This window comes from Thermobia domestica, chromosome 4, assembly GCF_964235325.1.
Source record: "Thermobia domestica chromosome 4, izTheDome1.hap1.1, whole genome shotgun sequence".
Classification (NCBI taxonomy): Eukaryota; Metazoa; Arthropoda; class Insecta; order Zygentoma; family Lepismatidae; genus Thermobia; species Thermobia domestica.
This window is the reverse complement of record NC_137457.1, coordinates 243,307,265-243,334,823: the sequence shown is the minus strand read 5'-3', so window position 1 is coordinate 243,334,823 and position 27,559 is coordinate 243,307,265. Positions and strand designations below refer to the sequence as shown.

General features: G+C 36.1%; 1 protein-coding gene across 1 annotated transcript in view; it reads right to left on the bottom strand.

Annotated features, from left to right (window-relative positions):
* The window catches only part of Cand1 (Cullin-associated and neddylation-dissociated 1), a 126,335-nt gene that overhangs the window by 88,456 nt on the left and 10,320 nt on the right, over positions 1-27,559 (bottom strand). Inside the window, exons 2-5 of the mRNA XM_081755659.1 lie at positions 15,866-16,035; positions 13,412-13,625; positions 4,937-5,085; positions 383-526 (exon numbers count right to left, since the gene is read on the bottom strand). Coding sequence (XP_081611785.1) covers positions 383-526; positions 4,937-5,085; positions 13,412-13,625; positions 15,866-16,035 — 677 coding nt within the window. The remainder of the gene's footprint in view (positions 1-382; positions 527-4,936; positions 5,086-13,411; positions 13,626-15,865; positions 16,036-27,559) is intronic.

The window sequence follows — 27,559 nt, the reverse complement described above, 5'->3', positions numbered from 1 at the left end:
CCGGAAATTCGATAACTCAATTTGCAATAATAAATACAAAATTTTATCTTAGTTTATCGTTTTGGAAAAAAAAAAATCGTTGTTAGTTTTAAGTTCAACATTTCTTTCAGTACAAGGTTATATGACATATGCATTTATAGCTTAATGCAGGGTTCAAACTACATGAGCCCCCACTGGAATCCGGACCATATTAGCTCCCACCACGCACTGAACCAGTTAACATAGCCATGTGGAAGTTCTTCTGATGACGTGTTAACAGCCTCGTGAAGTATTAAATAATTACCAAGAAATGAGCTACAACACGCATAGGCTATATATTATGATCTCATTTACTAAGCTGAATAACAGAACAAAATGCAATTGATACAAATGGATTACTTACCAAATAGCAGCAATGCACTGAATATAGGTCCTTGTGGTTGAAGTTGAAGAGTTCCTCGCGAGTTCTTCCAACAAGAAATCTATTAGTTTTATGTACAAGGGATGACTGCATGACATTACAAGATGGCTAAGAGCAACTATTGTCCTGTAAAAACAAGCAAAAAATAAAAATCAATAATGGATTCATAGGTTTCTAGTATATTCCCATGCACAATTTTATTCTGGGGTTCTCATCTTATTATGTGATTAAGCAATCAGGGTGGTCTCGTGAATCTGCGAGGACTGGGACAAAAACAAATTGCGAGCGGAATATTATTCACCCAAGTGAAAGTAATCAATCATAGCAAATTCGTAATTTCACAATTCCCGAAGGCGTTTTACCTTTCTTGGCGGTTATTACGAGACGAAAGCTCATTGCTTACAATTTTTACTCCACATTAAATCATTAACAGCACACAAAGGAAATAGGAATTACAGAGTTAATGATGCAAGAATGAAAGGATAGGATTTAGGATTTAGATTTCTGGGCTTTCGGCATCGATGGCCATTTAGCCCGTCACGTTTGAAGGATGACGTTCCTCGGCGAGCACACTATCCGGGGAAAGGGAAGGAAGGAAGCGGTCTGGGACCTATAAGTTAGATACCACCCGACATTTGCCTGGTGTGAATGAGGAAAACTCAGGAAAACCTCATTCAGGGTGGCAAGAATGAAAAGAATGAGAATTAGGAAGAAACGGGAGAATCCCGAGAAACCCCACCACTACTCAATGTTTACTTACCAGAATCAATATCGCGCTACATTTTCCGTCTTGTCTGAAAGAATCTCGTTTTATAATCCTTTGAATATTTCGTATTGGAATTAAAAAGCGTACAAAAATTTGGCTAAAAAAGAATGATTAAGGAGGTAGAAAACGGAATTTCATTTAAACACACATACCATACTTATTGTTCGCAATTTGCTGCATCACTTTTAATGTTATTCTAATTTTACAATGAGAATATACAATATATTTTTAAAATTTATGAGACATATCATCATTAATATATATTTATTGCACCTTCTAACTGACAATGTTTCTCAGTTTATTACTCACTAACAGGAGTTCATCTCTTACTCTCGTAATCTACCAATTTTAGGTATTTATTAAAAATCAATAATGCAAACTAACACCAGTAATCTCAATATCGAATCACCATCCCAGTCACTAATTCTGTTTATTCAAAACAGACTGTCCTCCACGAAGACATGACTTCCATTACCAGAAATGTGTACGATGATACAAAATATCGCATCCGCAGATAATGAGATAGCAATATATATATAAAATATATTTATTCTATGCCAATTATGGTTTCAAAAATAGTCTCATAACATCTAAATTTCTCCTTTACAATTTTGTAAAATATTTGATATTACACCAATAAAACTGAGCTAAAGATTAAATATGATCTTTTCCCATTTTAAGTCAATGTTTATTGTAATGAAATAAAATAAATTAAAGTTCATCCAGACATAAATTACGAAATTAACAGAAAACATAGTAGCACTTTCCGTAAGTTCCCTAAAACGCAATTTGTCAAAAAAAAAAAAAAATGTCAATTTAAAAATGCGTATCTTTCAATTACTTTAAAGAGGAAACGTCATTTACTTTTAATCTCACTACTCATACGACATGAGAGCATCTTCGTTCAGAACGCAAAGGTAAAGTAGAGATCCTTCACAAAAAAGAAAAAGCTACCTCAAATAAATTCGCATAAAAATCATATCATTTCATATTTCTATGCATGTGCCAAAACATATGTACATTTGTAAAAGCAACCAAATTACAACGTTATGAATTAAATTTAAAATACGTTTCTTCTTTAACATCTCACGATTACGCACCCAGGCTACGGGAGACGGTAATGAGATGGACGATACTGATAGAATGACGAGAAGTATGAGGAAATACGAGAACGCCGAGAACACCAACACACGCAGTGTTTATTTACCACAAAATCCATTCCGCTGAGGCTGGGATCCAACCAGGGCTTCTTATGCATCAAAGGTGCGCGCTCTACCACTGAGCCGCCCCTGCCCCTAAAACACATCCAATTCTACTGCTGAAAACGAAATATATTCTACTAAGTAGGGAATTTTTAATTAAGCCCTTATCAATATTTTCCAGCATATAGATCTCAGCGTGACCAACTAACGGAGCGAAAAGTCAGAAAATGGACAACAAGTTACATATTTTGCCATATACGTCAAGAAAGAAAGAAAAAAAACTTACGAAACACTATTTTTATCTAGCTATTATTTGCTCAAAAATAACATTAAAAAAAAAAAGAAAGAAGTTAATAGTATTTAGAAGAAAGATTACAGAACTTTCTGTCGTTTGACGAGTATTCGCAATCCACGCAGACCTCTACTCATTACTCTTTAATTACACCACTGAACCAGCTTTCACATCAGTATATTACGTATCTATAACCGAATCCAAAATCAAGCTATAATTCCTTACTAATTACACTAATATCATGTCATAAACAATAGTCTATAATCTAGATTGTTAATTTTTTACATCACTATTTGTGTCTCTTAGTCTCCAAGTATCATAAACATATATATGCTTATGAATGACTGAGTCATCACTCACTCACGCTCTCTCTCTCTCTCATACACACACACACTCACATATATAGAGGTAAACCAGTCACGCCATAATACAATACGTCGATCACGTGCATAATACCACTGTTACACACAAGTTATGGCATCTGTTTTAACGATATCACTGAGCAGCGATAACGATCGTTCAACATTTACTGATATAACAACAGCATATTTGAAGCATGTCACAACCTTGGAATCCGTTGCAACATAATTGTGCCTTTCCTGTATTTGGTTGGTTAAGAAATGACTCATGAGAGGAGCGTTAAGTTCTACATTTCAATGGCAATCTGCAGTCCACGATAGCGGTAAAGAATTTGATCTGTATTTCCGGTAGAAAAGTAAACAAAACTTAACAAGCAACCGTAAGATGGCGAAATTTGGCATTTTGCCACAACTGCTGGTCTTTAGTTAACAACATTTCTTATTTCTGTCATTTTTCTTCCCTTACTATTCTAATCATTCTTTATTAAGTTTTCCTTTTCCTGCTCTCTTGCCAAAGAGCCGAAGTGAAAAGCCCGGGGGGAAAGAAGACAATAAACTTCTTCTGCAGAAGTTGATACTGTATTTTAACCATTAGAACAATTTCAAGATTATCTCAATTTTCGGCTTTGTTATAGCAAAAGACTAGCCTAACTTATACGAATGAAAAATTTAAGTCCCCTATGAACCGCCGTCCAACGATGTTGTTTTTAGATTTCTAGTTATAAGCAGTTCTCCGTTTATTTTTAGTGAAATTTATTAATGAAGCATATAAAGCACAATGAATACATTTCCTTGTTAAATGCTAATGTATTTTACTAAGCTGATATATTTTCATGTGAAGAAATTTATTTTTATTGCTATGAATACTGAAAATATCTGCCAAATGCAAACTTGAGCAATATAAACGCAATTCTGGCAACATTGGCGTAACATAGACACCGTGCTTTCTTTAATTCAGTCCACTCTTTTTTTGTACTTCGCTTTGCTCGTTCATTTCAGGATCGACTCTTTTCATTGCATTTATTTATTTAGTGATATGTATTCCTTGTTTTATACCTTTTATCTCCTATCCGTTTTAATCCCTTTAACCCTGCCACTGAGGAAGGAACCAGCTGAGAGTTCCGAAACGTTTAAGAAGTGCTTAGGCTTTCCAAGGTAGGATTCATTGGTAAGTACCCAATTTTTTCTTACTTTGAAAAAAAAAATGAAATATTTGAGTTTTACGTCCCACGGTTACGCCGGTTAGGCTAAAGGAGACGGTGATGATGAATGATGAATGAAATGGTGGAATGAAGAAAGTGGGAGGAAACGGGAGAACCCCAAGAAAACCCACGCACACGGTGTTTGTCCACCACAAAGTTCACTTGGCAGGAGCTGGGATCGAACCCGGGACCCCAAGCACCAGAGGTGAACGCTCTACCACTGAGCCACCGCGGGCCCCTTTTTCTTACTTTGGTACTTACCAATGAATCCTTCCTTGAAAAGCCTAGCCATGTAAGGACATTGTGGTGGACAAACATCTTGCTCATGGGTTTTCTCGGGGTTCTCCCGTTTCCTCCCACTTTCTTCATTCCACCATTTCATTTATTTCTCATAATCACCGTCTCCTTTAGCCTAACCGGCATAACCGTGGACGTAAAACTTAAAGATTTCATTTGCAATTTTTTGTTAATCAAAAATATAAAATTTTCATTTCTTTCTTGACCAAAACTAAAATTCACTACAATCAGAAAACAATTAACTGACTTGGCTACGCTTGAGTCTATACGATGCCAGAAACTTACTTGTAGAAAAATTACCACTTTTCTGTTTTCGCCTTTTGATTATGTTTTCACTATTTTCTAGGGATTCTCTTGTTTCATGATAGATAAACAGTTAAATAAATATATACACAAAGAGAGAGAGAGAGTCACGTACCTCTTTCTGACCGCCTGTCGTGGAGACGCAAGCTGTGGAAGAAGAGCCTCTAAAATTGTAGAATGGAAACTGAGAAGCAAGCCTCCAAAGCGAGACAAGAGATCAGCAAGAATATCTAGTGCTTCCAGTTGAACTGACACATCCTCTTGCTACACGAGAGAAAAAATTAAGAGTTACTCCTACACAAATATAATTACAGGGGAGACCGGGGTAATAAGAGACAGGGGTTATAGAGACACGGCCAAAAAATACCCTAAATATCAAATCAAAATTATATATTAAAAAAAAAAAAAAAACATAAGTAATGACACCGTCAATATCTTTACTTTCCTACCCCACTTGTACTTATGAACTAATATTTGTTTTTATATTATCGTCATGCGATGCAAAAATACCTTCACTCTGAACATACCACGAAAGTTTGTGACTGTTTTAAAATAAAATTTTATTGTGAAAAGTGAGTTACAAATGTGGAAATGACTGCTATCTAACCTTGTGACTAAGATTATGAAGATTGATGTGAAGTTTTGAAAAATGCGGAAACACTGCATTTCAGGTCAATTGAGGGCATGTCTCTTATTAGCCCTTTTAGAAATTTTGAAGGGGTAATAAGAGAGCTCTCTCTTATTACCCCAGTCCAACTTTATGCTTATTTAGCGCATATGACGACTATAACCTGCTAGTTTTTTGTATATAGAAAGTAAATAAGAAAATTCCTACTCTGGCAATCCAAATGCAGTCCGAGTTTGTGCATAGATAGTGGCAGTGGAGAATATGCTTTGAATCAACTAATTTCGTCATCAACTGGTGAAAGTTTGCCGGGAAAAATTGATCCAACCAGACCAGAATTTTGCTTAGAAATGTATTACGCCGTGTACTATGATCTTGACTGGTATATTGGGATGGCCATTGCTTTCCCAAATGAAGAACCGTGCAAATTTTTGAAAAAAGGACTAAGTGGTTTCAATTGGCCTGCCTATGATGACATGCAAACAAAGACATCCAAATTTGTGTTTTATGGACCTGTCAAACTGGATGGAAATGGGCCATTCCAAATTTCCAGAGGATAGCTCCAAAAAATTCGTTGTGTTTATAGCAAAGTAAAAAAGGATTTTTAAAACCAAAACAAAAAGATTAAATATGACTCCCCTTCTTTTGGTAGGCCTGGGTGTTTGTAGGACTATTTTTAACATTTGTTAAACTCATGCCTATATGCCGACAGTTCTTTTTGGCCTATACATTTTTCATATGTTTATTTAAGTTGTCCAGCCTAAGATAATTAATAAGGCCTACCTGCTATAATTATGTTACACTAAAATTTAAATTACATTTATGAAATTTTTAAATGTTAACTTGGGGTTTACATAGGCTAGCATAACATTTCCAAACTTTTTTTTGCACATTTTTCATATTCGTTCAAATGTACATCGTAAAAGGTCTAATATTCATCTTACATATTTTTCGAAAATGTAGTTTTCTACATAGGCTACATTTTACATAAAATTTGATCAACAATAGGTTTACAACATTTTTCAATGTTCTCTTCGTGTATGGTTACAATTTAATAGCTTTTTTCAATCCATTTTAGTTAGCTAAAACTATTTTTCAAATGCGGTGTTTTTTCTTTATTGCGAATTTAGGCACTTTTTTAAAGTTTATTTTCGACATTCTCCAGAAAATTTCTTGTCATCATTCTTTTGTATTTGGTAGTGTGAGTTTAGTCCATGATGTATCTAGATTGCGTAAAACTCAACTATACTTTGTTTTAATGGTTTTTGATATTTAATACTCAGGCAACTAAATTTTCCGAACTACTGATTTTCATTTTTTAAATCTTTACATTTCGGGAACATGTGTACATATTTCTGATCTGAAAAAAAAGTGAATTATTCAGAATTGTCCGAAGATATTTCTTAAAACTATTACTCATTTTCTGTTTTATTTGCATGAGCAGTGAGAGCCCTGTCTCTTATTATCCCTTAGGGGTAAAAAGAAACACAGACTTTAATATTTCGTTTTTTTTTTTGTTTTTTTTTTTTCATGAAAAAGCAACTGGAAAAATGTGTTAATACATCAGCAGGTTTCATTTTTTTAGTACAATCACACATTTTTTTCTAGTTCGAGAAATCAATACAAGTGCTAGATTTTTTTTTTTTTTTTGTTTCTTATTATCCCATTTGTCTCTTATTACCCCGGCCTCTTTTATATACAGTGTTCCCGTAGCATACGATTAACTTAAGCCAACTGGTCTTTGAAATAACGGAACAGAGTAAAGTAAAATACTACATAATGAAATTTTGGAGACCTCCCAAATTATTCTGTCACATTGAAATGCTGTTATATTGAGTCAATTCTCAAGAACTCACCTGTCGTTATGTCCACTGCAAAATCCACATTACCTCAACATAAACTTACAGACAAGAAGAGCTTAATACTTATTAGATGAGAGAAAAATTACAATATACAGGATAGACCAACTTACCTTTAAACATCCACGTAAGCTTTAAATTAATGAGTAACCAGGGTGTCTACTAAAATTCCAAAATTAAATTTCGTGACTTTTTTTGTCATCTTTTCTTTTCCAAACCATAAAATTTAGTAACATTTTTAAGAGCGAATTTGGGTGCGAATTGAGCCAAATTCTCATGCATGCGATAGAAGCGTGCTTTGCTTGCGATTTGATAGCTTTTAAAGCCAACCATAAACATTTTTGGAGGTGAATTTTGACCTTTTATAGATCAAAAATTTCCAGTCTATACTTATATTTGTACAGATTTTAAAAAATCGTGACCCAAAAGCTAAATTTCATGACTTTCTTGACTTTCATGACCGTTTTCTGATTTCGTGACTTTTTCATGACTTTCGTGACCGATAGACATCCTGGTAACTTTTAAATCAACAACATTTTTTAACATGAAAATATCGACATGGACCATAGTATGACATACTCCGCAATACGACCCGTTTATCATTGTAGCCAAACCAACATAAATTTGGATTTTTTTTTTTTTTAAATAGCATTACATCATATTACTACATATTTAAAATCTACATGTTAAACAAAAACTTACCACATTTATTACTGAGTTACAAACTAAGAACGCTACAAATCACAAAAATCCGTTAACACCTAACTATTGGAAGCCCACACAATGATAATTATTATACAAGTGAGATGGGTGCGTCAATATACACCCGAAATATCTTACCGTCGCATACTGTCATCATGATATGGTGTATTTCTAACAAGTAGGAATGAAGTTAAAACAGAGATTGAAAATTTTACTCCTTTCAAAAGGCTTATTTCGAAAAAGTACTTAAATAAGTATCACATGCTATTACGCATCGATGGTTTCCAATAAACAAAGATTATAAAGCCGTTCACAGCAATTTATTGTTTCAACCAGTTCAGATAGTCTAAGGAACATTGGTAAGGTTTCAACGCTGTTTAACATGATGAAACTGCGAAGAAAGAAAAAAGAACTTGTAATTACAGCTACCAAACAAGTGAGTTTCGTTTAGCAGCGTGAAACTAAGTAGAAAATGAAATGAAATCTTTGAGTTTTACGTCCCACGATTATGCCTGCTAGGCTAAAGGAGACGGTGATTATGAGAAATGAATGAAATGGTGGAATGGAGAAAGTGGGAGGAAACGGAAGAACACCACGGAAACCCACGCACACGGTGTTTGTTCACCACAAAGTTCACTTCGTAGGATCTGGGATTGAAGCCGGGACCCCTTGCACCAGAGGTGAACGCTCTACCACTGAGCCACCGCGGCCCCTGAAACTAAGTAGACTTCCAAACTAGGGGAATTCATCACTCAAACTTGAAGTAGTACATCTATAACTATTGGTTGCAATGTATTAACATGTTCCTTGGCCTCTGAATCCATATGAGAAAGCCACTACTCGCTATGCCTTACTGTTTTTTGACCTATGGCGATGAGGGTTGAAACCGGAAACCTTTACTTTGAAACAATTCCAGTTTGAATAAATAGTTGGAGGAGATAGCATGTACTCTTGAGAAGCTGAATCGATTGCAAAAAATTGCATCTCGATCTCTCTTACCGTTTTTACTTTACGGAAATCAGTATTAAAACACGAAGTAGCAGTAAATTTGACTTCCGGTTTTGATATTGCGTTGAAGGTTGTGATGATATGTCCTCTTCACACCATAAATTGTTTGCCAGAAACCATTTGTCACTATCTAATACCATTTTGTTCTATAGCGATATATGTTTAAAATGGAAATAAATTATTTTTAACTACTTAAGGTTTAAATAAAGAGTAAACACAAGAGATGGAATCTATTCTTGGGATGCTGAATTGATTGCAAGAAACCGCATCTCAATATCTGTTACCGTTTTTGCTCTGTGGAAATCAGTATTGAAACAGGAAGTAATATTAAATCTGAACCACTTCCCGTTTCGGTAAAGTGTTCATGACAGTAACGGCGCGTTGCCTTAAGACGCTGAATCGTTTGCAGAAAAAATGCTTCTTGCTATATGTTACCCTTTTCGTACTATGGTAAGAAAGAAACGTTGAAACCAGAAAGGACTGAGTTGAACCACTTACGGTTTGAATAGAGAGCTACCAAGAGGAAATAGAACCTCTCGTTAGGACGAATAAGATTTCCGCCATTTACGCACAGCATAGTTTAAAACTGTTGCTGTAGTGTTATGGAAGCATACGAAAGCATTATACAGCGTGTATCAAAAAGAATCATCCGGTTTTAAACAATAATATCTATTCTGTCTTTTCAGAGATGTGAGTGAACAACGTACTGTTGGAAAGAGGAACATCTCTAGTTGTACATGGTTTCCGCTAGGTAGCAGCAGTGTGCTTGAGTGAACGCCCACTACGGTTCTGGTTAAAATGGCATCTGAATAACAGAAAGCGTTTTGTGTACTACGTTTTGCGGACTGCAAGTCAGTGATAAATGTTCAGCGTGACTTTCGTACTAAGTATGGTGTGGATCCTCCTACTGCACAGAGCATTAGACGATGGCATGAACAATTCCGAACAACAGGTTGTTTGTGTAAGGGAAAATCATAGGGACGTCCTCGAGTGCCAGACGCAGACGTGGAGAGCGTCCGTCAATGTTTTACACGCAGTCCGCAGAAATCCGTTCGTCGTGCAGCTCGACGGCTCAACATGCCCTCGATGTCCGTCTGGCGTGTATTGCGTCGTCATTTACACATGACACCATACAGAATTCAGCTACTGCAAGCTCTTTGTGAAGGTGACAAAGAACGACATATGGAGTTTTGTAATTTCATTCTTGGCATGATTGCAAAGGACGACAGTTTTGTTCAACGCTTAGTGTTTAGTGATGAGGCAACATGCCATTTGAATGGAAATGTCAACCGCCATAATGTGCGAATATGGGGAACGGAACACCTACATGAAGTTGTACAACATGAGAGGGACTCGCCAAAAGTTAATGTGTTTTGTGCAGTTTCCCGAAAAAAGGTGTACGGTCCATTTTTCTTTGCCGAGAACACTGTGACGGGGATAACCTACCTTGATATGCTTGAATACTATCTTTTCCCACAGTTGGAGACTGATTCGAATGATTTCATCTACCAACAGGATGGGGCACCGCCACACTGGCATGGGAAAGTGCGGGGAATTTTAAATCGAACGATTCCACAACGATAGATCGGTCGCACTGGACCAAATGATGCAGCGTTACATTACTGGCCTCCAAGGTCACCTGACCTTACTGTATGTGATTATTTCTTGTGGGGGTTTATAAAAGACTCCGTTTATGTGCCTCCGTTACCAAGCACATTGAATGAACTGCGACATCGCATAACGACAGCTATGGAAGCTGTAACTGAAGACATGCTTGCTGCAGTTTGGGACGAAAAAAATGAAATGAAATGAAATCTTTAAGTTTTACGTCCCACGGTTATGCCGGTTAGGCTAAAGGAGACGGTGATAATGAGAGATGAGTGAAATGGTGGAATGAAGAAAGTGGGAGGAAACGGGAGAACCCCGAGAAAACCCACGAGCACGGTGTTTGTCCACCACAAAGTTCACTTGGCGGGGGCTGGGATCGAACCCGGGACCCCAAGCACCAGAGGTGAAAGCTCTACCACTGAGCCACCGCGCCCCCTGCAGTTTGGGACGAATTTGAATACCGCATGGACATATGCCGTGCATTTCACGGGGGGCAAATTGAACACCTATGAACAGGTGCAATAAAAACTTTTTGAGTTTCACTGCCATGCAAAACAAAAACTATTTGTATATGTTTATTAGTTTCAGAAATACAGACTTGCCAAAGTGGATGAATCTTTTTGATACACTCTGTATATTAAAAAAAATCAGCTACGTCATTTTAAGTACTACAGCTATCTCTACCCATGTCTTTCATATTTCCAGATCAGTTTTGAGATATCAAATTTCTGTAAACTGATCTATGATATTCATATTTACTAGATGCGACTGGACGTGATACTTCTCTAAGTAACCCGGCGGGAGCTCATGTGGTTCGGATTCCACGTTAATAAGTAGGTCCACGTCTCATATAGCCTCGCTGCTGAACGGGACGCTAAACTAAAATCAACTCAACTCAACTTCTCTAAGTAAAGCCTTTCAAGAAAGTAAATTTTCAATCCCTCTTAACTTCCCTGCTACTTGTTAGATGTAAGTCATATCATAGTTCTAGTACCCGATATCATGGCACTTATAATGTACATTGACACGCCCATTTCACTTGTGTCTAATCTAGGGAAATTTCATAGGTAAATTTAGCAAAAAGGCAAAAAGGGAAAAGCGATAAAACGTGAAAATCCAGGGAAATTTTCGCGCTGACTAATTGACCAATATAAATGCTCAAATTTTTCTTTGTTCTTCAGAAATAAACCAATACAATAGTAAATATTATGTGTGTGCACACCCATTGCTAGCTGAGTGTATTTGTGTGTATTTTTCTCTTTCTTTCTTTTTTTTTTCTTTTTTTTGTAAAGAATAAAAATCGTGACGGAAAAAAGTAAAAAGGAGAGAAGCAAAACGCAAATGTATAAAAAAAAGTGTGGTTGGCACTTTCTTTAATATAGCTAAATTAGTATTATACATAATTTCTGTCACAGGAACTGGAGACTCAAGAAACTAGGGAAAATTTTGAGTCAGTTGAGAGAAATTTTCTTAAGGAAACCTACGGACGTTTGTGACATTGTTGCATTCCACTTTGTAACACTATGTAACAACTATGGTACTGTAAGTCTTTGTTTAGTTCAAGATATAGATTTTAAATACACATAGTACTATTTTAAAAAATATATATAATTTTATATTGGATTGGCAACACCGTTAATCTTATGGTGTTGCAGAATATACGATTATATAATGTTCCTCTGTTGATATTTCCATGATACAGAATTTAATAGAATTTTATCCTTTAGTTTAAGAATTATGAGGCCGTCAAAATAAATGGACGGGAAAAGCATTAGGATTACTGCATTTTGCCACATGAATTGACCACAGGTTAGGTTCAGAGAGGGAATGTGTGCCGATAACAGCTGCAAAATCCGAGTGATGTGCGTTTCCTGAAATAGATTGTCACAGTAACGAAAAAGGGCGTTTTTCCGAAATCCAAATGTGCCAAAACACGATTGGGCAATTGCCAACTTCCAGAACCAGTCATCACACAGGGCCCTTTCGAGCATGAAGCCATGCTCTGTATGTGATGGAAGTACGAAGGAGTAATTCAGTTCGAGTTCATTCCTAACGGTCGTACCATCAATGCCGGCCTTTATTCCGAACAGTTATAGCAGATGAATGCTGTACTATCCTGCATTCATGAGCCGAAAGCGCACCCTGCTGCAACAGTATTATCCAAAACCCCATTCCGCTCGAAAGACGCAACAAAAAATTAAGGAACTTGAAGGCATCGAACTTATGCCACACCCGGCATATAGTCCTGACCTAGGCCTTTCGGATTACTACCTGTCTCGGTCCATGACGCTCTTCTTGAAATCACAATGATTCACCAACCAACAGGAGGTGAAAACAGCAGTGACTGACTTCTTTGCCTCTAAGGACAAGATGCTGTATAGACGTCGAATCGAGGAACTTGCACGAAGGTGACTGCAGACAGTTCAACACGAGAAGCTACAGTTTGAATGATAACCAGTTTTCATTGTTCCGTAACACAGGTATCTTGCGTACAGGAATATTACAAGATTATGACTCACCGTTTTATATACACGAAGTAATACATATGATGTAAGTAACTGCGAGATATTTCTGTAAATTGCAACACGCCAAGTTTTTATACTACACAGAATGTGCTAGACTTCTGAACACTCCAAGGGGATAGTTGCCAACAATTGCACATGACTTTCATTTCCAGATGTATATTGGCGATGTTACTAGCAGCCTTTTCGAAAGAAATTGAATTTTTACGTTCTGGTAACTTTAATACATTTTCTATTTGTTAGAATGATAATAGCATTTTCCTTACCTTCGCAATAGCATTGCTTAATCTGCCAGTAATCCTTTTACACACATTTGCTGCCAAAGCACTAGAAGCAAGTGGAAGCTCACTGATCACCGTTTTAAGGCCAATACTCGAAATGTCTCGTAGCTGTTCCTTCTCTGACACCATGTTGCAACACAAAGCATCAACTATCGTTTCTACTTGATATTCTTTCACTTTGTTCACTAAGGGTCCAAGGCTGAAACAATAATGTTCATCAGTTAGATTTTTATACAAAATATTTTATAATGCTTACAGATATAGTATAACTAATTAATACAAATACTAAAATACGAAGCAGAAACAATTCAGATCTCGTCTGCCTTTTCCCTTACTCTTTACTCATGACCTATGATAAGGAAATCGGTTATGTAACTTTTCATTACAGCGAAGTGAGAGTAACTCCATACAATCCCATGTAAATCCTGACCAAATTTTCTATTGTGTTAGAAGCCGCTGAGCAGAATTCTCCAATTCTAAGGAGGTGTCACCTAGTCATATTTTACGTGGATACGTTCTGCTACACGTAGTATTTACAATTGATAAATAATGTAGTTAGGGTATTAATTTTTCCGTCAAGGGTATTTTCTCTAATGCAATGTATTGTTTGCAATTATTGAGCAGCTCTTTGTTGTATTCATGAAGTAAGCAGATATGAATATCTGCGGCTTTGTTTCTGAACACTACTTAGTGTAAATGCCAACAACTTAGCCACAATGTATCACTTCTCGTGAAATAAACGAAGTCAAACAGTGCAAGGTATGGTCAGAGGAAAGATTGGTGACCGTTCACACTTCCCAGATGGTGTTGGAAATACAGTTTTCATCCAGTCGTGAGGACAATTGGAGAGCTAGTTGAAAGAAAGAAGTGACGAACTCCGGTCTAAAAAGCCAGTATTAACGGCGAACGAAGCAGATGTGCTGATTTAGAAATAAAGGAAACAGCAGAATTGCTCTTACATCATATCCTCCACACTGTTTGAATTAAATGAAATTCAATGCATGAAAAAAAAAAAAGAAAGAAAAGAAAAGAAAAGAAAAAGAAACTGGGAAAGAAATTTAACATATGTTTCTGGTTTACTGTGTCGATGCGCTATGTATATATCACTGAACATTTGTTACGGTTGAATTAATTATATTTTAAATATGGAGGAAAACACATGATCCTATTTTATATCAACATCTATTCTGATTCTTTGGTCACCCTAAAGTTGATATCTTAATTCTCCAGAGTTCCAAATTTAATGAGAACAGAAGACATCCATTGGATTACTATAGTAGTAGCCCCTTACATCCTGACAGTTTTGGTGGTAATTCATCAAGTGTTTCTTGAATTTTTTTTTTTTTAATCTCCCGGACTGACAAACGGTTACGGTAAATAACGTGGCCCAAAAGTATGTATACATCCCTGCATTGATCAAGCATAATATTCTAGCTTTTTTACTTTTTTTCTTTCTTCGGCTGTTCCGAACTTAAGATATAAACAAAAAGACATTAAGAACAAATAATGAATAAACTATGGATAACAATAAGAAATTATATAAAATATAAAATGCAGTGAGCTGATAAGTATGGGACTGTATACCTACTTTTGGGACACCCTGGATAAGGAGTTTTGGTAAGCCAAATTCCTTAAGAACTATCCGCAATATTCTCATTCATGCGCTCTGACAAAATACATTGGATAAATGACCAAAGAAACTCACCAACACAACAGGATATGGTTTTAAAAAAACAGTCAATATGACAAAATCAGATTTTAACACTGCCATTTATCAGCGTGTTCGGATGAAATGAAATTTAAGTTACGTATCACTTAACCATGGCATATTAACTGAAAAAATTCCCAACTCACGTAAACTGCATAAACACCACTGGAGTTGCCAACTACAAGTTTCTGTAATATATGATGAGATACGGTCTACATTGATATCAGACTGGAGCAAATTGGCGCCATTACATACCGTTAATACTGACAAAAAATAGAAGTAGGTACTTTGTCTGTCAACTCAGAGAAAAATTTCCCAGAAGGATTCACAATTGTATCAGAATTTGTAAATTTAGTGATTCGTGGGGAGTTAAAAATGTCAAAATGAACACTATGTACTTCCAGACGAGAATGATTACCCATGTTTTTCACGAAGATATACAAATTTCTACAGAGAAGGCACTCGATTTGTTCGCATTCATATAAATAAAGCATCCAATTCACATTTCACCCCCCACCCCACCCCACCCCAAAAAAAGCACAAAACATGTCTTAATGTAAATCCTATGGAATTTTGTATTTTTAGACTTAATTAGATTTCTTGAAGGTAAATAAAATTTTAAAATCGTTCGTTTACATTGCGATCAGTTTTCTGTTTTACAAGGTTACTTAAAGTTGTATAATGCTTGTTTTAAGCTTAGACATAAAGGAAACATATTTACGAATACTTACCATTTGACAGCCAAATTCTGAACTTCACCATTTTTATCTTCCAAAAGACGAAGAAGCATTTTAACAACTTTACGCTCTGAGTCATCATCAAGCTTTATACTGTCCTTTTGTAGCTCCGTCATCAAATCATTGGTCGCCATAAACCTAAAATCCTTGTCACTTGACGTCATCTAAAAAGAAAGCAATTCACGCAACTTGTGAGAAAAAATTCGATTTGTAATTATTCGCAACATGGGTTTCAAGTATTTACCGCTTATTGAACATTATTATACAGCATCATATATGGAACTTCACTTGCATTACATAAAAATCGTGAGAAAAGTTACCTAGGATATATGAGTCCCCAAAGAAGTTAGCCATGAAATGTGAACCCCTTTACTATCTTTTTTAAGACTTCTCAAAATCAAATTCTAATTTCGGGCCTTTAGAATGGAAAAATCTCATTACTATTTCAATTCATGAATATTGCTAAAGACCAAAACACAGGAACTTGCGACTCTACGTCATTACCCGTATGTCGCCCTCATGAGAAATGCACACAATTTTGAAATCTGATGAGAAACAGACGTTTTTGGTAGTTTGAGTTTTTGTATTCAGCGCCTTTACGTATCACCTAAGTCATGAAGGACGGGACCTACTGCTAACGAGGGCTCCGAACCACGGTCTACGTCTGAAGCTGGTACACCCTTCCCCACCACACTATATTGCCTCCAAGCAAGATGGATTATAGAACCACACTACCGACCCCGCCTGCATATTGCTAGACCAAAATGTTGGTACGAAAATATAAAACACAATCTGAGAGAGATGCGAACGTCAATCATGTCTGAATTCGAACAGAATATGATACATGTGCAGGCTTTTTTCTGCTGCAATACACCATGGTTTTTAAGCCGTGGGCTGAATGATAATGTTCGGTGATCTGTTGTGTTCTTATACTCTAAATTAAAAGTTTGTTATTCTGACTGTCCCAGAAATCAGTCTGCAAGTCTAGTTGACATATCAATGCTCGTTTACTCTTCCTAGCTTTAAGTCTCTACCAAACTCTGTGTGAAATATGGACTGGAAAAGAACATCAACTTAAGGCAGGTGCATGGGGTACCTGTAGAGTGCTGTTATATTTCGGCGCTCTATTACAACATACATTTACTAATTAAATACCATTCAATTACATATAATTTATGGAATACACAAACTGTTAGTATTAAAGAAGAAAATTTTTAAAAAATCTATAGTTTAATAACTCACAGTTAAAGTGGGGAGTAATAAAAGCATAAATGGGAACATCTAAAAATCTACATAATAGATGTTGTGCATCATAAGCTCACATAATTAGGTTTTCGAGGCAAGATCAATTCGTACAAGAGGTAGGTATTACACCACCAAGTTAGTTCTTCCTCCTTCCTTATCAGTATTCTATATTTGTGTGCGTGTATGTGTGTTCGCGTTATGAAATACGGAGGTTATGAAGGATCAACCTATTATTAAAATGAACTTCAAATCAGGACCAGGTTTTGAATCCAGTGAAGCTGGTTGATGCACAGGATCATCATCAGGGCGTCTACTGAGTTTCACTTTCAAATTCCAGTATGTTCAATACAACTATCTTCAAAATTCCAGTACCTAATACAATGTTTTTTTTTAAAGTTCTCTAGAAATAATCACACTCTTGATGATTTCAGGCTTGTAATTTTTTTTACCATCAAATTAATATTTTATTTTAAATAAATTTAGTTAGCCTTGATTTCTTTGAAATACTAATGATTAGGTATATGTAGCTGCTCATGAAAGCGCTGAAATCTTTACATAAGCAATGTGCCCCAGCCACACCAAGCATTAAAACTGGCTCTCAGTTTTCCATTACTGGACATACTTTTATTGACTTTTCTGAACAGTTTGCAACCTGTATACTGTACTTGAAGCACTGCATATAAAATGCATCCATTGTTGTTATACGTGAGGTATTGGGAAGAAAAAAAAAGTAAAGCGGAAACTGAAGAAAGAGGGAAGTTAGTGGCTATCTGCAACCCCAAGAGAGATGGCGTCACCTCTTAACACCGGATCATTAGGGAAAATCGCACTTTATTATGTCAGTAATTGTACTATATTACATAAGTATTCTTGTTCTATAGAATTACTTTGTTCATGATCTGAAGCTCAATTTCACTACTTTCCTTTGATCAACCACCTCAATTCATGAGTTTCATGGCCCGTAGACACCCTACTCGGAGGCCTAATACAGTGAGCCAAAAGAATTATTTGTATTATATAAATGTATTATAGCTTGTATAAATAATTGGTATTATTATATTCTAGTCATAATGTAAGATTGTTATTACCCTGGACTTTTGTAGTTCAAAAATACAGGATAGATTACAAAGAATAATAATATTTGTATATTTCATAATTTTTCCAGTATGTGGATCAAAATTCCAGTAATTTTCAGTATTTCCAGTATCAAAATTAAATTCCAGTATTTCAAGTATTTCCAGTATCAGTAGACACCCTGATCATACAAAATCAACCCTCACCGTGTAAACCATTTCCCACCACAGTATATCGCCTCTAAATGAGTGTAATTGAGGACAGCGCCACTAGACATGGCTATTATGTTAAAATTACTATCAAACTCAGAAGCAAGTCTCAAGTGGTGACACCCACGGAACCACATGTCTCAGTTAAGAGTTTGACCTCACCAACTGATCTCCTCTTAAACTTGTTGAAGTAATAGAATAAACTTACTGCTTCAGTTTTAAAATGTTACCACTTATACATAACCAGTGAATATTGCATATTATACCTAACAGCACTAGACCTTACTCGTCGCTAATATGCCTTTGGCACGGGGGACCAGGGTTCGATTCCCTGCGGGAGCTCATGAGGCTCGGATCCTACGTTAAGCTGTGGTCTATGTCTCATATAGCTTCATTGCTGAAAGGGACGCTAAACTCAAATCAAATTAGAAACTTAGTAACACTATTTTTAAATATTATTATTATTATTATTAAAAAAAAAAAAAAAGCATGCAACATTACTCAAAACGCATTTTATACCATCCATAATCAAATGTTATGACTTTATAATTAAGTCCTTTATAATTAAGACAACGCTGTTCCTCACAACGATTCAGAATTACAAAACCAGGATGCACTCCTCCTTAGTTATCATCCTAAATTGGGAATATTAATATTTTCCCCTCCCCCTCGTAATATAGGTACTCTAAATGAATATTCAATGTAACATATTTTGCTATGCTATTCTGGTACGTAAACTTTACTCTTATTACTAATAAACAACGTCGCACAGCCCATGACAAAGGACCTGGTTCATGTTCAATTGGGTATTTTGTACGGCCAGTGCATAGATAAAAAGTATTCTAATTTTCTAAACCCATAGTATGATACAGCTTAATTTGCTACCTCTCTACTTGTTCATGTGGGTCATCGAATCAGGGAATACATGCATAGAATGCAATCAAACTTATTAGACATTACAGCACGTAGAAAATCTTCCAATGTGAAACAGCTAGTGCTTTAGCATCAGAGTTGTGAAAAACGCAGTCCAGTAGGTTTTATTAAATTTTGTACGTATATTTAAAGTCATATCCCTACTTGAAATACTACTTATGCATTCATATTCCACTGTGCACATGAAATTATGTAATTTCCCTCTGGAGCCGCGGTTGTTCGTTCCTGATGCGGGTTCCTAGCTTGATTCCAGCTTCCGCCAAGAGAGCTTTGTGGTAAGTAAACACCGTGTGCATGGGTTTTCGGGGTTCTCTTGTTCCTTAAACCTCAATCACGTTACATCATTCATCTTATCATCACCGTTTTCCGTAATCTCGGTGAATAATCGTAAGACATTGAACTAAACTTAAAAATAACAAAAATGAAAAAAAAAACGGCACACAAGGAAATCCGTGAAGCTTCACTGCGTTTCGTTGGACATACTTTGAACCACTGACATTCGCTTTATTTCGATTTCTAGAGAAAAGGACGTACGCCTAGCTCGTCGAGTAACAAAAAGATGGACAATTCTATAAAATACAAAAAAAGAAATAAAATCCCCTATTACACTTAGGATTCAAATCCCTGAGCCAACCATCCTGACTGTATTCCTTTAGTTTTCCTAAAAAATCGCGAAGTAAATACTGAGTACAACAAATTCAGGAGCCAAAGAAAGAAAACTAACTGCTTTATGAAGCCTTCCTTTTGTTGTTGTTATTGTTGTTGAAGAACTGAGCTGAATAATCACTAGTAAATGTTCAATAAAATATTCACTCATCTTGCACGCGCAATTACTGCGTTTCGTTAGAAATCAATATCTTCAATATTTCTGCCCGCTCGGGGACTTCGGTTAAACGAACACTTACTTCAAAAGCTAGAACAATAATTTATCCCTTTGTCCTGTTACAAAATCAAACCAAGTATTGAAAAATTACTATGTATGTTTACCACTGTAAGATTGGAACTACGCCCATTTACTCTTGAAATTGAGGTAACTATAATTAGTTCGTGTATATCACAATAATAATAATAATAATTAAATGTATTCAAGTGATGAAGTTTCCTATAGTGAAGTGATTACCACCTGACTGTGGTTATCTCAATTTTAAGAGTAAATGGTTATAATCACAACCTTACTGTGTTACATAGTGGTTTTTGATTTTTTTTAAAAAACAAATGCTTAACCGAATGTTCCTAGTTACTTATTTCCTTAATTATCTAATTACTTTTTTACTTCTTGCACTTCGAACCATTAGCCTCACAGACACGGACATGAACACAAATATCAAGAAAAGTTAAAATTTCAAAGGCTCCCTCACCGGAATCGAACTCGGGACACGTACACCAAAAATGCACGAGCTAGCCACTAGACCAGCAAAGAGGGCCGATCTTATTTTGTTACAGGACAAAGCAACAATAAATAGATAAACGTAACTGAAAATAATGTTCAATTAATGCCTTTTAGCTTTTGAAGTGATTGTTCGTGGCCAAAGCCCTAGAACGGGCTGAAATATTGAATACATGAATTCCTAAACAAAATGCAATAGTTGCAGATACAAAGTAAGTAAATTTACCTGGGAGCTGAATAATTTCCAACATTTGCGGACAGGTTGCGATTTCGAAATTCCTGTCCACCGGCTTTAACATGACAGTGCAAAAAAGAAAGAAAGGACAACTGATTAGTATCGAAAGAGATAACATGGTTCGAGGAATCATCTTTGTCCTTATTTCCAACAGCACGCCAGATTTGGGTGTGGCTGATCCCCAAAACAGCTTATCTTTCGGACTGCCTACTTCCTACCGTTAAATATGGCGACGGTTCTGTGGTTTATGGGATTCTATTGGTACATTAAAGGAAAATTACTGCTACGGGTTATGCAGGCATTTTAGGTAACCAGGTAAAAATGTGGTATCTGACGCTACGGATACTGTTCCCTAAAATCAACAATATAATCTCGGAAGATGGCAGTGCGCCATTATACACAGCCAGATCTTCCTCGCGAGTACCTCATTGTCAACTTGCAAACCTTCTCTGTCCTGCGCATTCTCCTGTCTTAAATATAACTGATGATCAATATAGTACTACAGATTGCGAGCAGTAATAATAGCCACAACAACAAGTAAAGGTAACGTTTCATATTGGTGTTCTTTCAGCTGAACAGTGTTTCGTCGTAGTGTTTAACGTAGATTCATTCCCTATTGTGCTCGTGGACATGAAGTTGTTTGTTCGCTTCGAATGGCCATTTTTATCCTTTCAACCTTCCCATTCGATTTTTCCCTTTTTAACCTCTTTCAAACTTCAAGTCACCAGATGATGAGGACCTTGTCTCTCAATACTGCTACTGTTTTATGATTTATTGTGTGAGTATTGCATTATCTCTAGCTTGATATTGCACCTATGGTCAATTTTAGAAAAGAGAGTCTGGTATAGATTTCCTCCTCTGGATCTCTTCCTCTGGAGACGGATTTATGAATTATATGCACCAAACACAGGCTAGAACTGGTCCAATGCCATATTAATCAGATAAGTTACAGTTTGTAAAAAGAGTTTCCATTATCTTGTTACCAACCTGCGCAGCAAACACTTTTTTTTTTTTTTTTTTTTAACATTAGAATGCTTAACGAAACAATCACAAGCTAAAGAAAGCATTGATCAATTATCACTTCAGATATTAATAGGTAATATATATATATATGTATATGTACATATATATTGATTTCATGTTACAATATCATCATAGGCAATCCTTAAGTGTGAAATCATTCGTCGCATGATATCTTTTTAATGTTATGCAAATGCAAGGTGCTTGAGGCTGTTAAGACACTGCACATGCATCTAACGGGAAAACCCTGCACAATAATACTGTGGACTGTAGAGCGGTTCTCGCAGTGAGAAGCCAAGTCTACAGGAAATGTGTAGGCGTAACTGCGGAAGCAGCGGGCGACGGCGAAAACCAGTATAAGCAAACAGAGTGCATTTTTAACTGGTGAAAGGCAAGGGAAACCATCACCGTATCTTTCCCAAGAACATGTAAAATGGGAATTGCGATTTTTAAATTAAATTATCCATATAGGTATAGCAACAAACTCGGAATTCCATATTACAAAAGCAGTCGTTTCCACATTTTTTTCTTTTTTAGGGGGAAAGGGGGAGGGGAGAAGTAAACACACTAAAGTAGGGATGCAAATAAGCAACAAAATTTTACTAGCCCAAGAAAAAATCTACTAGCCCACATCCCAGTCTTTACAGTTTGAAATAAATAATAGTGATATTAAAAACTCATCCGCACCGATGAACCACTCGCCAGTGGTTATTTGCATCCCTGCACTAAAGGATGGAACATTAGAGTCTAATCGGAATACGGAACAATATAGAAAGTTGCGTCAAACCAATCAAAAGATTGTTGACATGAGAAAAATATCAATAAGAAAGATTTTAATGAAAAAAAAACTTGCAATTATATCTAGAACAAAAAACAGCACGCTTTCTTTTCTCTCTGCTGTGCTGTGCACTGGCTGTTGTTTATAAGTAAGATTATATAACCACACTGGCATTATTAAAGACTTAAATTTCAACTGAAGCCAAAATGCAATTTTAGTGATGGTTGCACTTTTACCCTTTTTCATCCTTCATCACACAAGATGAGCCTCAACATTTCAGTCATAAGCGGAAGTATGATAGAAATCAAGGGTTTGCTTTGTTCTATATTTTGATCCACAATATGTTTTATTAATAAAACTGTTGAAAGTGGGAAGCAGACCACTGTGAACTGGTGCAGTTTCTGGGGACAATGAATATGTAATCTCCAGCTTTAGGAAAAGATCGAAATATTCTTAGCTCTATCATCTGAACTAAAATAATGTTAATTATAATCCTAAGATTGCATGACTATCTTACCAACATTATACCATGAAGACTGATATCTCTACTAATGTGACAAAACAATGTTTATCTATCTGTCTGTCTGTCATCTGCTTTTCAAATAGAAAGAAGTAACATCGAGCTATCAACATTGAAACACAGATTGATTTTAACCAGATTTAATTCTGCAAGAAGCTCTTTCTTCGAATTTCGCCACGGGGGGGGGGGGGGGAATGTATGGATAAAGGGGGATGACGCTGGATATTAATATCAGGGATGCCAGATATTAATGTCAAATTCATAGTTTTAGAGGTCGCTGAGATAAATAGTATTACTCCCGACGCAAACCAAGTACAACGTTAACCCCTATATTTATGGGAGGTTGGGAGGACGTGAAAAATAACATGTCTAAAATGACCTATATTAGTGTCAAATTCACAGTTTTGGGAAGCCGCTGAGAATGGAACTCCCGACGCCGTTCAAGTTCAGCTTCAGACCCTATCGTTATAGGAGGTTGGGAGGGGATGAAAAATAACATGTTCAAAATGACTGATAATAGTGTCAAATTCATATATTTCGTGGTCACTGAGATGGCTAGTAACATTCCCAAAGCTGTTTAAGTCCAATTTCTGCCCTCATTGTCATGGCAAGGTGGGTGCAAGGTAACACTTTCAAAATTACAAATATTAGTGTCGAATCCATAGTTTTCGGGATCAATAAGCTGATTGATGACAGTCCCGTTGATTCTTGAACTTAAGTTTAGGCAAGAAGGGATATGGCAGTCGGTCCGGAAACTAACACCAACAACAATGAAGGCGTTGCTCTTCAGTACATATTCATATTTCACTCATATTCATATTCATAGAGGTTGCATCAGAAACGTTACTCTTTCTTATTTATTTCACTGATTTCATTCCTTCAAATGTAATGTATTGCACGAACCTTACTCTTAACATGCGAAGAACGGGTATTTTAGATAGTTAAAAATACAACTGAAACGACAGACATGAAACACGAGTACTCTTACCATTCAGCTTAAGACAGTTAGAAGTTCTAAGTTCCCATTGAGGAACAAAGTATGACTCCAAACGGTTCGGTTTTATTTTATTTTTAAACTTTAACATTCCACGATTGTGCATCGAACCTAAGAGAGACGGTGATGATGAAATGGATATTAATGATGGGATAACAGGAGACGAAAGACCCCGAGAAAACCCAGTGCCTGTCCACCATAAAACCCACTTGGCAGGAACTCGGACCGAACGAGACACCATGCGCCAGAATGTGCGCTCTACCACTGAACCACCGCGGTCACCACTTCATTTATTTATCAGGAATTCTATTTTTTTCTATTATTATTTTAAACACTGCATATCTGAAGTTTTGAACTTTTCACTCAGGACGGCTGGTTCAGGGATTTGAATTCTGTGTGTAATAGGGGACTTTATGCCTATTCCATGTTATAGACAATTACTCGCCTCTTTGTTTCTCTACAATATTGTCTACTTCCTTCTTTCTAGAAATCGAAATATAAGGGAGTGTCAATGGTGCAAAGTGTATCCCACAATACGCGGATAGAGCTTCAACGGTTTTCTTAAAGTTCAATGTTTCATGATTATGCACCGCGGCAAGAAGAGATGGTGATGGTACGATGGATGATAGACCTAATTGTGGCATGATAAAAGTGGGAGGACACGAGGCAACCCCGAGAAAACTCATGTACACAGTATTTGCTCATTACAAAGTTCACTATGCTGGAGCTGGGATCGAACAAAGAACCCGCGCCAGAAGGAAATTAAATAGTTTCCTTTGTACAATAGAATACGTATGCTTAAACTGTATTTTAAGTAGAAATATGGTTTTAAATAAAATGAAAAAATTTTTAAAAACCCGATTTTGCCCAAGAAAGCCCACTGGGCTTATTTTACGAGGTTTTCACAACCCTAAACGGCATCGGGAGTGACTCTTTCGTTCCTCTCTCTTTTTTCCTAACAACAACCAGAAAAAAGCAGCTGTAAATTATTTTTTTTTTTCTGAGAACGTATCGATTTCCTTAACAGCATCGTCACTAAAAATGAGATGAAGTGTTACCATTATGAACAGGAATTCAAACGACATCCCATGGAGTGGTTACGTAATTCTCCATCAAAAAGATCAATACACAGTAATTTGTGGGAAAACTGACATACTCCGGCTTTTCAGATAGGTAGGGTGTGATTCGTTTCCCACCGAAGAAAAAAAATTCCCATGCAACATGATAAGGTCACGCCCCATACCGGTATTTTGACCCAGGAGATCATTGCGAAATTTCATTGGGCTGCCCTCATCCATTCGCGGCCATCCGGAAAGATAAACTACGTGAGAAACATTTACAGTAATCCAGTACATATTTTCATAAGAAACACTACTAGCTTCAGGAACAGTTTACCCCACTCAACACATGAAGTACAAATATAGTTTACAAATTATTTTTTTTTTTTTAAACTGTGAATTTCGTTCTTCCAGCCAAAAGTAAAAGTACGAGTGGCACACGAAGCATCTGACCAAATTATTAACTATCTATGAAGGAACTATCACTATATTAGTAACTTTTTTTAAAAAAAAATACTGCTTATATATATTTACATAATTATATTTTTAGTTACGACTATACACAATATTTAAACCTTGTTTCTGAAGGTTATTTTTATTTTAGATCGTCTTCTTTCCTCCCAGTTTTTTCCACTTCATTTTATTTTATTTCGTAATATTTCACTATCTTTACTTAAGTATTTTTATGTGGAGTAAAATCTTTTTCTTTTGTATTGTTTACATTATTTCTATATTAATGTGTTCTAAAACAACATATGCACGTGGTTAAGTGTTTGGAGAAGTCACCAGAGTCACAATTTTGCCACTTAAAAGAAGTTATCAACAAATAACCTTTCCCTGATGCGGATGCTGTCATGGCAGCTGTAAATAAATAAAATATAAGTAAGGAAATAAGTAAAAGGGTTTCCCTCTGGTGGTTACGATTTTTACAAACGTTCCATACAGGCTATCGTTTCTCGTTGACTAAAGTGCATATTGAATTGTGATGACTAAGTAGGAAAATGGCTGTTAGTAGCTGAAATTTGCAATATTCTAATATTTAAAACCAGCTGTTTCTCTCTCTCTGTAGTGGTTCGGATGTCACTTTAAGCGAAAGTCTTCTCCTGGATAACCTCGGTATTACGTAAGGATTTTTACCCTAAACATACGAAACGAAACCAAATTGTATATTTCTGCTTGCCTGAATGCCTGTTGGTTAATAAAGAAGCCAAGGTTGCCTAAATATATTGATAGAAATTGGCAAAATGTATCGACTGCCTACGTAGTTTCCAACATTAGCTTGGATTGGACTTCGTTTTAATTTTATTGAATGATACGTACATACTAAATTTGTAATTTAGTACCTGGTCCATTTCATATGAAATCGACAAATCAAGGTGGCTCATGTGTTTTAGAATTTCTTCAAACTTTGTACAAATGTTGTGGTATACAAACATAGCACACCTGTCAAATTTTACAGCTCTACCTCAAAGGGGACTGCTGTAGGAGCCATTCGAAATTTGGGGGTTATATGCAAAAAGCACTTAAGTCCGCCTTCGATTTAAAGTACTGAAGCCGCTAGATCTCTGGAGATATTGAAGCTATTTGAAAATGGTTTTCACTAAAAATATTCTTAGAATTTATAACATTTAAAACTTCGTACTAATAAACTTCTGAAGTGGGGTTAAGCAAATGAATTTTGTCATCAAAGAGAAAAAAAGAACAAAAAATAATGTCAAAATTTGGCAATTATTTCTGAAAAAGGCCCACCTAACACCAACCTCAAATTTTCAAAATAAAAAGCTCTGGTGTTCCTCTTTAACATATAAAAAATTAGGAGGGTATAGGGCGGACTTAAGCACTTTTTTGCGCAAAACACTCAAATTTCCAATCACTGTTCCCAATTTTCCGTGTTGAAAATGTTTATAACTGTCAAGAGTGAGGTAATTGAATAAATGAATTGTGCCAGACGACTAAGAAAACAATTGAACTATTTCAAACAACTGAGTACCTCGTTCGTGTATTAAAAAAACTGACTCGCTCAGAAGATATAAGTACAAACAATGGGTTCAAACTGACGGAACCCAAATAGAGACAATTATTAAAGAAACAGAGGACTACATTGAAATTTTTGTAGGAAAAAAAAAAATGGCAAATTAGCGCAGCATCACTTCATAGCCGAATCCCAAAGCGACTATTTTAAATACACACAGTAGAGGCTTAGGATGACAAAGTATGCTTATTTACAGTTGATTT